At 34.4% G+C, this 13,424-nt stretch overlaps 1 protein-coding gene across 1 annotated transcript; it reads right to left on the reverse strand.

Moving 5' to 3' along the window:
* Window positions 1-4,707: 4,707 nt before the first annotated feature.
* LOC146168004 (E3 ubiquitin-protein ligase RBX1) lies at window positions 4,708-6,902 on the reverse strand. Its single transcript, XM_083392083.1, has 3 exons — window positions 6,741-6,902; window positions 6,383-6,589; window positions 4,708-5,352 (listed from the first exon to the last, which is right to left on the reverse strand). Exons 1-3 carry the CDS (start codon window positions 6,801-6,803, stop codon window positions 5,302-5,304), a joined length of 321 nt encoding a protein of 106 aa, XP_083248209.1. The 5' UTR covers window positions 6,804-6,902; the 3' UTR covers window positions 4,708-5,301.
* Window positions 6,903-13,424: the final 6,522 nt, after the last annotated feature.

Consider the following 13,424-nt stretch of genomic DNA (forward strand, 5'->3'; position numbering starts at 1 on the left):
GCGACACATTTAATGGGCTAGCAGTATTTTAGAGATGACTTTTCGTGAGTTATTTACTGTTTGCCTTATATTTATCTGTCATATTTCTAAATTATAAATACTTCTCTTTTTTGCTAGCCAAAATCAATTTTTGCAAGACAACTAAAAACATTTAGTTAAGCGATTTAAAGATGTATTGTTAGTGGATGAAATTTTTAAACAATAGCTAAGAGGCGCTGTAAATAAAAACATTAGTTGTGTGAAATATACGTAGCTAATTAATGTTTATATAAAGGCATTAAATTCAAATAAATGATGTAAGTACTTCATAGTTTATAGGCTATTAGGAAGGTTGCAAGCGAGAAACAATTTAGAATAAAACAATAGGCTAAGTTCCAGCCCATTTTAGGGTTCTTTAAATTGTAATATAGTTTTTTTTTATATATTTTCACTGGTAACCCTGTCTCTATTCATAATATTTACAAGAGACTGTTTGTTGTACTGTGCGGCATAGCGCGTGACGAATTTAGTACAGTCGAAATTAGAACGATTACTTTATTTTTGTGAAGTAAGCACGAATCCGTGACCGTACAGCTCACAGTGGCAGCCAAGCAAGCTGTGAAAACAAAAATCTCATTAACACAAGCAACACTATGATCGTAGAGATAATCCCCTACAGTAGGGTATTTTCTGTACTTTGTAGGGGAAAGTAGGATATATTCGTAAAAAGGAAAATTATGGTTTTCAGACCAGGGCTGCGGACTCGGGACTCGACGGAGTTGGTTTGTTTTGCTGGAGTCGGACCGACATGCGCATGCTCAGTACCAATTTTTTAAAATGATCTTGACGCCAACTGTAAATTGTAAAGGCAGCATAGCATATGATGGATATTTTCCAACCATGTATTGTTGGTGGATAATTATATAACACCTTTATTAAGTGGATTGCTGAAAAGCGATCTTAATTTACTTACCGGTACGTAAATGGGTGAAATACAGGTAGTAGAGCCGCAGCCAGACTCTCGACTCGACAAAATCGCTCATTTTGCCGGAGTCGGACACTTTTCAACCTGGACGAACTTGGCGCGCCGAGATTTTTTTTGGATTTCATGCCTTTTTGTATAAATTTACTCCTATCAAAATTCCGTAGTACATATCCGTCATTCCGCGTTTTATAATCCGCGGTTAGACAGCAATACCTCAATCACGTCTTGTGTTATATTTGGCGATTGATTAAATACGTCCCTTTGTTTTGTATACTGTTTTCGTCGATTTCCTATTTTGTTGGAAGAGGCTATCCGAACTTCGTACTAGTGTAACCGGATCTGCAAATTACCATACGATTTCTAAAGCCGTTTGGCGTTTACAGTAGTGTAAAGTTTGAAGTTCGTAATCAAACTATCGCCGACAGTGTGTAAAACTTCGGCAGCTCAGCTCGATTTAATTGACATGATGATCTTACTATTGATATGCATAATGATTTTTCCTATCGCTTTTTACCTCAGTTTATCTTTTAAGTAAACAGGCTGCACGAGTTCGTCACAACAACTATTAGGGTTCACCAAACCGACAAAAAGGTTGAACAGCACGGCTTTACAAAACGCAAAGAGGTGCAACACTTAATTGTCCACAAGAGTCGATAGTTCATTAAACCATCAGGCCAGTCATCCACCCTAATCCACGGAGTATCCTTTAATAGTTGTTCACATCGTTGCGCTATTACCTACGGTTGGCCATAAAGTTCAGGCAAAGTTTGCCATGCAAGCCTGTAAGGCCTATCCATCTGCAGGCTCCTTAGCGGTAAACCTCTCGCAAATATGCGGTTTGCAATGCTGAAGCAGAAACAATAAACGCGTGCCATCGCTTTATGCCTTTTTAGCGTTATATAAATCAAACTGGCGAACAAAGGTACAATACGAAAACTCCTCGTTTTTTACTACACTTATCTTGATGGTTTACTTTTACTTGAACACCTTGAAGTACATGCATATATTAACGTTCATACGTCAAGAACGATCAAATTAACTTGTAACGAATCTAACTGTATTATTGAGTAAAGTGTAGGGTTAGAAAATGGGTTAGGGTTGAAATTATTTTGGGAGTTAGTGATGTAGCCTAGACCTACTTAGGGATGAGGTTTTGGGTTAGCTAAAATGTTGTATAGGCCTGATTCTAGAAGGCATTTAGGACCTATTTCGTTTAGTTTGTATATTTTGGTCTTAATCGGAACTGTGTTTTATTCCGACGTTGATGTTGTTCTTATTTCGGCCTGATGGCTGAAGTTCGTTATTTCTTGTTTGCAGCGTAGTTTACGTAACTATTGGAGCGGAACCATAGTTTAAGTAGCGTTTAATGCGAAACTTTTTATTTGCTAATTTAGACGGTATTTTGACTATAGGTATTAGGCTTATTTTTGTCTTTTTCCAACTTTAACGCTGTTCTTATTTCGATCTTATGGCTAAGTCCTTTCCAACAGCAAAAAAGTACCAGTGCTGTGGCCTCTTTCGGCATTATTTATTCCGAAATTATTTCCGGAATGTGGAGTTTTTGGACTAGGGTGAGAAACATTTTGCAACTGTAGACACAACTTTCAATATTTCTTCGCACCCTCGAAAATTAGTGACGTCAACTTGTTACTATCACAAGCACAAACAGACATGCGTCGCTCTCTACAATTCCGAACATATTTCGTCATTGATCTTGAAGTTTCTGTGCATTGCAAACATATTTCGTGAACAGGGGTGTTGGAGCTCATGCGAGCCTTTGATTTTCTATATTTGTTTTATCTTGTTTAATAAAAATAATTGATCTTGAAGCTACTGTGCATATACCATTACAAGCCCCGTCTTGTGAAAATGCACGTAATATCGGAAGTATAACAGATTAACGGCCCTATCCGAATTACCATTTGGCCAACTTATATAAACGAAAAATTTATCCCGCTTTCCAAACATATTTCTTGCACCTTGCACCTAGAGCAGTGGTTCTCAACCTGGGGGTCACGACCCCCAAGGGGGTCGCAAGGGGTTGTCTGAGGGGTCGCCATGTAGAATTGCATTAAGAAAATAATCATAAGAATTAGGCAATATGAACTAAAAGTTTAGCAGTATAGAAGGAGCAAAAGCAACCGCCAGGCTAATATTTGTGTGGCTTTTGCTGCAGTGAACATGTTATGATGTCACCATTACACTTATGACGTCACCATTACACTTTTAAATTAATTAATCAAGCGTATCTTGAGTCAAACAATGTCTAATAAAAAATGAATGGACACACAAAGTCAGGGTTGCCAGATGGCCTAAAATTTGGACCAAAAATAATAAATTGTCCTAATTTAACTGCTGTGTCCGGCGGTTTGTAAATCATTAAGGACAGTGAGCTTTCTGTCCTAATTTGGCCGAATTTATTGGAAACACTGTGGGATGAAGTAAACCACGTGCTCACGAGGCCTCCAAACTTTGTTTATACCAACTTTACCAACGCAAATTCAAAAAATTGTTCGCGCTTTGCGCGAATATGATGCGTGTTTTCACAATAATTTTGTGCAGTACAAAATCGTCAGGTATAGTATAGGGCGCTTTATTGGTTGCAAATTGAAAATTAGGTCAAATAACAATAAAAGTTGTGCTAGGTTTAGAATAGGTTGCAGGCAAAGTATTTCTACTTTTCAGCGGTATCATAACTTTTTACATAGCCTTTTCCAAAACACCCGCAGAATGCCAGTAATAAAATTTTGGTGTTGCCGTTTTGGCAAACGGAAATAAAATTTACAGAAAGCTTTATAACTGCACTGCTGTTACCGACAACTGTTTTGTAAATTGTAAGGAATTTTGGCTGCTTACTTCCATTGATTCCCTTTGGTCTCGCACTAGGTTTATGCTAAATATTATTTGACCTAAAATGCAGATTTCGGGCAACCCTGGCTCAAGCCGTAACTTTAGCTTGTTGTGCATAGCGCATTTTAGCCAAATTTCGATACAATTCTAGACTGAATTTTTTCCTTATATGAATTTTGGCAAATTTAAAGTGTGTTTATTATTTGCTCAGGTTTATGTATCACACGCTATAATTGGGGGGTCGCGCAAGTTATCGAAAACTTAAAACGGGTCGCGAGAACAAAAAGGTTGAGAATCACTGACCTAGAGGACTTTGACTATTTTTCTGTGCGCGCATTGCGCAAATCTATAATCAACAACCCTTTAGAAAGCGTTTATAAAACATGATAAACGCAATTTCTAATTTTTGGAGGTTTTTATTTTTTATATAGCGTGTAAAATTTAGAAGATAAATGTCAATGTATTAAACAATGTGCAAATTTTGGGCGTTCATTACATTATGCCTCCCTATTTTTTGCTTATTGAACCAAATAAAGGCTTTTCATCAAACTAATCTCGATTAAGAATCAACTTTAATACTTTCATGTGATCTGGTGTCGATAAATAACTAAAATTTATGGGTACAGTACTTAAAATCGGGGGGCACAGGACCAATACCCAATATCAATTTTCGGTTTACTGGGTTAGTTCCCTCGTAACCTGTTGCAAATTAAAAATCATAATAAAAATGTTTACTTTTCGATAAAGATGAATGTTTTTTTTTAACTATATGTTCCACTTCTTAACTTTATTTTAAGTTTACATGCAATATGGAATTCAACCATATGGAAAGGCAAATGCGCGAAATACAAGTAAATTTTATTTCACTGGGGATTACAAATAAACACAGCCAATGGGATGTCTGTCAGCTTTTATTTAATATTCTCAGACATTTATTCAAAAACTAAAACATTTTAAAAAGTTTAAAAAATTAGTACTTAATTAACAAAGTGGATATAAATGTAGATGTTTAAGTGCTGCTATTTACCTGGAGTGGTATTTTTTTTGTGAAAAAATGTTAGGACTACTAACTATTCTGTGGACACATCGGTAATTTTTAAACAGTATGTTTATTTATTTGCAAAAAGCATTTTTGTGTAAAAGAAATTAAGGTAAACATTGTCAAAGTAAAACCATAAAGATTTAATTTAACAAGGAAAAAACTGTTTCTACTCAGATTTGAAATAAAAATACTAACTTTTGGTGACGAGTTGGTTACTATAAAGCACACATCATAAATGGTGCATGTGACTAAATTTACCAGAACAGTTCTTTTGACAGCAAGATATTATGTAACACATTAAGAAGAGCATCCAAATATATTTATTTATATCAAGAACAGGCAATGGTTTGATTTGTGAAATAATTCACTCTTCACAAGAAGCAGCAGTTGGTGTTGGAAATAAATACAAGTTTTTATTGGGTTTTTTGAGCAGGAGATCCAACTTTTATCGGCCATACTTCTGAAACTCCCACTCACGGTTGTCTAAAGGACAAACCTAAAAAAAAAAAAAGAAAAGTATTGGTTTATATCATGTACAAGAACAATACAATAATAATTTGATTAATTGAATTTTTAAATACAGAATCCCAGTGACAAATTAATTTGAGGTAGGTTTACTAAAGAGCTGCTACTGCAAACAGTCTCAAATGTAAGAAGAAACTGTGACACAGGTTTGTAAGTAATATAATTCAATGGTGTAAATTGGAAAAAGGCTGAAAGCAGGACACCAGTTAACACCCTGAATTTAAGGTGTTAAAAAACGGAAATATTTATTCATTAATTGTTATTACATATTAAATTGTACCATTCCTGTGTAAGTTTGATAAACCTGTGAGTTTTGGACAATAATTAAAAAAAAATTATCATAGCAATTCACAATACAACCTAAAAGCAGAGTTGTGTCCGACACGATTTTTTGTGTGTGTCCGCATTTAATTGACTAATTACACAAGGCCAATCTGCAGGTTGCGACCCCATGCGGCTCTTCAACATGCTTTATGTGGAACTTTTATTTATATTTTAACTTGTATTTCAGTTTTCTTTTTGTGTACAGTGTCGATTAATTGCCTGCTCCTACTAAGATCCTATGTTTTTGTATAATTTAGTCAAATGATTTTAGTAGCTCCAGCAGTGTAATGGCATAATGAATCTGACTAAGCAAATGTAGGTGTGTGAGTAAGGTGAAATTTTCTGATATTCATTTTTTCCATATGTTAGTGAGTTTTATTGCGGTTTATAAGGGTAGGAATGCGGCTCTTGGTTTCTGACTAGTTACCAAACCTTTAAACGTTTAATGAAGTAGAGAATAATATAAAAAAAACTTTTAATTTGGTAAACGACTGTATTGTACCAGCTTTTAATCAACAAATCAAATTAACCCCCAAATGGTTTATGTATTACTGACATAAGATATGGTTAAACTTGTCAACATTTGTTCAATCCCATTGACCACTTTTTATACACCATGTACAAGAGAAGTTCAACTTATATTTTGTTTTTCACAAATTGAAAAAACAAAGGCTTACTTGGCGAGTTTTTAGCCATCTTGAGATGCAATGGAAGTGAAAAGCATGGTTGCATACTCCCCAGGCAACAGTACATTCATCTGAGGTGGCAGAAGCTTGATTTGCTTGGCATTCAATGCATAAATCCATAATATGATTGCGGCAAATCGCACAGTTGTCGACAACAATGTCCCATGCCCAAAGAGCGACAGCATTCCATTTTTTCACCTTAGGAAACATACATCAGGGTAAATTTTTACATTGCCTTAAAACTATAGTAGGATTGTTTGATGAAAACTACACTAAGGAATATTGGTATAAGATGTGAAAATTTGTTGATACAGAATTCAAACTAATTCTTGATTTAAACCTTACTTACTTCAAATCGTTTTTTGGTAACAGCACCTGAAGATGCTGATGTGGATGGCTCATCCACCTCCATTATATAACACTATGTGTACTACTTAGGTTGCTAATTGATAATCAGTAAAAATACCTAAAACATTCTAAATATAAAAGAGCTAAACAACATAAAAATGATATTTGCAATCTTATTTTGAAAAAATACATTGAGCAACAAATCCAGCAATTCTTTTGAGATAATAAAAAAGTGAAGATAGTAGCAGGTGTAAAAATATAATGGTTAAAATTAAGTTACAAACTGTAGGCGTAATAGAAAGTACCAGGTGATAAAAGTGAACAGCAATTAGTTTGTTTTACTTGCTCAGTTTGTTTACTTTAAATTAATGATACAAGTAGAATATACTTCAGGTTAAATCAATACAATCAAAGCCTCACTGACCAAACATGACAAATACCTTAAAAAATACAACAATGGAATGGGATACACAATATCATTTGTAAAACAATAGTTATGTATTTGGACAGCAAATTGTTTCAAGCTGACCCTTTATTTTACCTCACAAACTGGAGTTTTTTTTTTTTTAAGTTGTGGTTATTTAGTCTATTGGGCCAAAACTCTACCATATGGCTTGATTTAAAGTTAAACAGTGGATATTGAAGTTTTGGATCATTTGAAACTATAGCTACCATATTTTCAGCACCCAAAAAGAGGACATTTTTTGCCGGCAAGTAAAACGAAAGTAGAATTGTTACGTTTGAGTTTGATGATGTTTTACATTTCCTTGGTGGTTGAAGGCAATAGATTCAAAAACAAAGCAATAGTTACAAAAACAGACACAAAAACAACAAATCAAATTTATTTATTTTTTCAGCCCATGAATACTTTGAGTTCCCTTAACTTTTGCCAATAAGGAATGATCATTTTTAGCGAGATCGTGAAATTGTTTACACGAATTATCCTTAAAATTATATACAACCGTCAAGATGCCCGAAAATGATCCAACTAATAGGCTGTCTCTTTCTTTGCACCATTGTGGCTGCATCAAAGAAAAAATGCGTTCAACATTTGCACTATGGGCCATAATGCTAAATTAAAATTGCTGTTCACTAAACATTTCTTCGGTTCTAGAATGCTGAAAATATTGCTGGACAAACAGTGACACTGATATTAGGCTAGGCCTACAAAACTGACACCTTTGCTTTATTAATGGGCCTTTTTACATGTGAGGTTCTGTTGCAATTTTTCTGGCGCAATGTTTGCAATAACAATCAAGAAGATTCTTTTTGACCAACCCTCACACAAATTTTCGAAATCCCACCCCTTTTCTTTAAGTAATATGTTTCCTAGCCACAAATTCCATGTGCTTTCACTGTTACTTTTTATTTAGAACAATCTGCATTATATAGACAGTGTTTACAAATTGATACACATAAACTTAGCACATTAAGGTTGTTTGTTATGTTAAAATTCCAAACTTTGACATGGTTGGGGAATCACGGTAGCCACGAAACAGATATATGCAGTGACTTCGACTACAGCTCCGGAGCCACGAAACACAACATCAGCTCTGGCTCCATAGTGGAATTTCATTTGAGGATTTTAAAATCGTTTTTCGCTACAACAGATAAAAATTTCATAGCTCTTATAATTAACAAAATGGCACGGGTTCCATCAAAAATGCTTGGTCCATGAGTTCGGGCTCCAGCTCTGGCTGACCAGCCCTCGTTACAGACAAATAATTATGCCAAATAAAAATAGGGGAAAAATAAAGTCCAGTATGTTAGTTGGCAGCCAAGAAGAAGCTACTGATATTGCTAGCCCCACAAGCAAACAAATTAAAGTTTTGTTTATTATGATTTTATTAGAATCGCATACAAAGGTTTTCTGTCTCTGTTAATGACATCTTTTGGGGCAAAGTGAAATTTTTACATGGGAAAAAACCTCTTAACAAGATTTTATAAACCATTTTTTAGTTGTCCTAGGTGCCTCACTATATAAAAAATGTAGAGAAAATAAAAAGCTAGCTCAATTGGAAATAAAAGGACCAGAGTCTAACATCTGTGGGGTTTAGTTTGCTTAAGTAAAAGTAAAGATTAAAAGTGATGGTTCTGCATTGAATGAATTTACAAATGACCTGAATTTAGGTTTAAATGATTAGCTCATTTGTAATAAATGCACTACTCAATTACTCATGGTCTATTAAAAACAATTTTCCGACTTAAATCAGATAAATGACCTCCTGAAATTATTGTTTTTATACCTTTTCAATGTGACTATAATGACTCCATAAGACCAAGATATGAACAACACCAATGTCAGAATAAAACACAATTCGGAATAGAGCCAAAATAAGACTAATACCTGAAAAGGTATTAGTACAGTCTAAATCGGAATAAGTCCCAAATCCGTCGGAATAAAACCTAAAAGGTCAGAATCAGGCCTAAACAACACTTTAACTAACCTCAACCCCACCCCTAAGTACATCACTAACTCCCCTAATAAATTCAAAACTAATCCATGTTCTTACCCCACTCATTACCCACCAATAGCCCCAAACAGGACCAAAAATTTGGTGCCAAATCAGCGGTGCCCTGGCGATGCCGGTCAGACTAGGGTGACCAAACATAGTCATGAAAACAGCCGATGCCTGTCCCATACCCTCTACCCACAGATTTCGGCGTTATTTTGGCTATTTTGGCCTTCTTCCGATTATTTTAGGCCTTATTTCTATGAATTTAGGACTTATTCCGATGATTTTAGGCCTTATTCCGATGAATTTAGGCCTTTTTCCGATGCGTTTAGGACTTATTCTGATGAATTTAGGCCTTATTCTGATGAATTTAGGCCTCATTCCAACAAATTTAGGACTTATTTCGATAAATTTAGGCCACATTCCGATCAATGTAGGCCTTATTCTGCTGAATTTAGACTTATTTCGATGAATTAAGGCCTTATTCCAATGAAATTAGGCCTTATTCCGATAAATTTAGGCCTTGATTCCGACAGATTTAGGTCTTATTCAGACAATTTTGATCTTAATATGCTGTACTGGTTAAAACTGCGTATTTGCACCTGATCCGTTAGAATTAGTGCATCCAAAGGATCAAAAAGTCCGACTTTTAGTTCTCGGACAATGGACTAATTTAACTTAACAATGTGTTCTTAAAAAGATTAAGTTTAATAATACTTGACCCACCTAAACCCAAACGCTAACCAGCACACGAACCCAAATAATGTGCGTTGAATTAACAATTACATAAACGCTTTTAGGACCCAATATCTCATTTTGTGACGTAACAATCCTATATACCATGGACGAGAAACTATCTTATGCCCACCGAAAATTTGTTTTTTTATCCAGCATTCAAATAATTATTACATTTTTGCACTTTATTTGGGTTAGGGTTTGGGTTAGCATTTGGGTTAGGGTGGGTCAAGTATTATTAATGCAATCTCACACTATTTGTTATCTTTTGTAAATTTTCAGCAGTATTTTCAATTTACCTATGACGGGAGTTTACCTAAAGGTCCAAATTAGTGCATTGCCACGACCTCAAGGTCTAAAAAGTCTAGAATTTTCTGCCATTGGATGCCCTAATTGTCGTAGACCTTTTTGCTTAGAAATGCACTAATTTCCAACAGATCTTGTGGTATTTGGCTGTATTATGTCGCTGGTCTTAATACTATTTATACATTTTTTCTGCTTTAGGTATTGTTGCTCTTTAGGTCTTTTTTACGTTCCCGACCATAAGCTAGCTCTATCAGCATTTGTCTAAATGCAACCTTTGCCATCTAGTTTGCAGGAATATTTACTGTCATGGCAACAAGATTTGTTGGTATTAGGAATGAAACACGATACATATACCAGGTAGTTGCCAAAAAATAATATTTTGTCTAAAGAGTGAAGTACATTTCAACATAATGAACTCTTGTGCTGTTCATTCCGTTTTAAGATGAAATACCCGACGTTGTATGGGTTGAATAGACTATTAACTAGTTTAATTCTAACCCGGAGTTGTCTAGCTTAAGAACAGTTTTTAAAAGTTTAATTGTAAATATTTAGGCAAGGACTAATTTTGTTGTAAGTTAATTACTAAGCTGCAATAAGTGCAGTACTTCTACTTGGATTTTGCATGGTTAGAAAAAATGTAAGAATACATCAGGCTATTCATCTCTATTATACATTTTGTAGCATGAACGTGTAAATTTGCTAGCCTAGAGTATAGCCAAGGACCCAGGATTGGCCTTACTAAAATTTGCACTAGCCAGTGCTAACCAATCAACACTTGCCCCTCTGAAAAACACACGCCAAAATACACCATGCCATCTGCTAATTTTCGTCCTACCAAATTGTTTTTCAATAGCTTAACTGCTTTACTATTTAGGTGCGTTTTTTCCTATACGGGGGTTTATATTGTTAACAATATTTGGGTTAGCGTGCGAGGGTAATACTAATTTATAGAATGATGAATGGTCGGAACGCTCACTAATTTAAGTGTTAACCCGTTAAAACAATTATTAAACCAACGCACAATATTTGAGTTAGGTGGGGGTTAGCGTTTGGCTGAAGGTGGGTCAAGTGTTATTATATTTAATAATAATACTGTGAGCGTTCCGACCATTCATCATTCCGTGAATTAGTGTTACCTGCGTGCGAGTTTGGGTGGGTCAAGTATTATTATTATATTTATTCTAACATATTTATCTCTTACTTAAAAGTTCAACTTTGACAACTCGCTTCGTTAGCGTTAAAATAAATGTGGTAGGAATCTAGACCAGCGGCATAAAAACAAAACGGGTAATACTAATTTACGAAATGATGAATGGTCGGAACGCTCACTAATTTAAGTGTTACCCCGTTAAAACAATTATAAACAAACGCACGATATTTGGGTGGAGGTGGGTCAAGTGTTATTTATTAATAATACTGTGAGCGTTCCGACCATTCATCATTCCGTAAATTAGTGTTACCCAAACAAAACCCTTCGAACAAAGTTAACAACGAGGTTACAGCGTAAATATTTATGCTTGAAAAAATACATTTCTTGAAATTTTTATAATTTTATTAGTGCTGTTACCATAACCCAAAGAGATTATAATCTCTTTGCATAACCCTAGCATACATAGTTTAAAAATTAAAATAAAATTGACACGTGTTTCTCAACAAATTCTAGGCTGGAAGTCACCATATAGTAAAAATTAAAACCCAGTCAAACTCGATCACGGCAGCGAAAAATTGGGAAAGGTTTAAACACTTTAATCAACGACATTTTTTTAAATCGCTGTATTGCATATTTAAACATCACTAAACAACCTAAAGATAGTTAAAATTTCGCCCCATTAGCCGTTTTTCATCTAAACAACCGTTCCAAAAGGTAATTCAGGGTGAAAATCCCGCAAAACACATTTTTTGGGGGAGGAATGTAGATAAGTATTAAAACAGTTTCCTCACCGACAATTTTTTAAATCGTTATATTATATACTTAAACATTAATGAACAATATAAGGTTAGTTAAAAGTTCGCTCCATTAGCCGTTTTCCTTCTCAAAAATTTTTTTAAAATATGTAATAGCGATTTTAACAAATTTGTTTGTTTAAAACTTATCTACTTTTTTGCTGCCTTGATCGAATTAGCCTTTAAAAAGGCTATTTAGATGGAAAACGACTGATGGGGCGAACTTTTGACTATCCCTATTATGGAGTGTGAAAATAATAAAAAAGTCGGTGAGGAAAGTGTTTTGAATCGATCTTAACTTCGGTCGAATTTTTATTACAATTTGCGTTTATGTTATTGCTTCGAAAAATGTTATTTTGCAATAAACCAGTGACGATTGAAAGTACAGATTACGTGAACATGTCTAAATTTTGTTTTAACTTTCATTTTAAACCAGGAAGTTAGTTATTGTAAACTGTATTAAAAAAATATAAAAATTTCAAAAAAAATATTTCCCCAAATGACAATGGTCAAATGAGTATGACCAAACTCTTTGGTATGACAATCCGTCGTTGTCGTTACCACAAGATAACTTTTAAAATGAATTAATCTATCTAAATTAACAAAAATAGTTTTCTTGGAATTGTAAATGGCGACAAATAGTGAAACAACCAATGTCGAATACATTGTTTTTGCTTAGTTACACCAAAGAGACTTTAATGCTTTAACCGTTACTTTAAGGACATATTTTTTGATTTCTATGGATATCATAGGTCTTTGTTCCTAAACGGATTGCTAGTGACAGCGTATACTTTGAACTGTCATTCTGTTAATATAAATTTCTTAAAATATCATACAAAAATAAACCATGTTGTCATTTTTTAAAACTGATATTTGTCAGCTGGTAAATAAAGTTTTTTGTAGATTGGGCAGTGATTTGAGTAACATTTTTGGCGCTGGTCTGGAAACCTACCATAGCGTTTAAATTATTTAATCAACGCACATTATTTGGGTTAGGTCAGTATTATTTGTTTATTCTTCTAGTTTTCAATTTTGACGACTGGCTTGGTAATCGTATTTTATTACTGTAAAAAGGTGGTAGGGATTCTACAGTGCCCTATTTTTGGTTTCCTGTCTTACAATGTGATTTTTTGGGCCAGAATTTTCTAGTTTTAACTGTTTAATATCATTTATAATTAGGTGTTAACGAATAATCACAGTTAATTATATGTTAAGCAATTAAGCTATTAAAGTATAATAGTAAG

The sequence above is a fragment of the Ascidiella aspersa genome, chromosome 1, assembly GCF_963924565.1.
Source record: "Ascidiella aspersa chromosome 1, kaAscAspe10.2, whole genome shotgun sequence".
NCBI lineage: Eukaryota > Metazoa > Chordata > Ascidiacea > Phlebobranchia > Ascidiidae > Ascidiella > Ascidiella aspersa.

Bases quoted from the DNA above. Each gene is read 5' to 3' on its own strand.
- LOC146168004 (XM_083392083.1), bottom strand. From the start codon at position 6,803: ATGGAGGTGGATGAGCCATCCACATCAGCATCTTCAGGTGCTGTTACC. The intron at 6,590-6,740 runs GTAAGTAAGGTT...ATGTTTCCTAAG, and splicing joins TTACCAAAAAACGATTTGAA to GTGAAAAAATGGAATGCTGT. The intron at 5,353-6,382 runs GTAAGCCTTTGT...TTTTTTTTTTAG, and splicing joins GATGGCTAAAAACTCGCCAA to GTTTGTCCTTTAGACAACCG.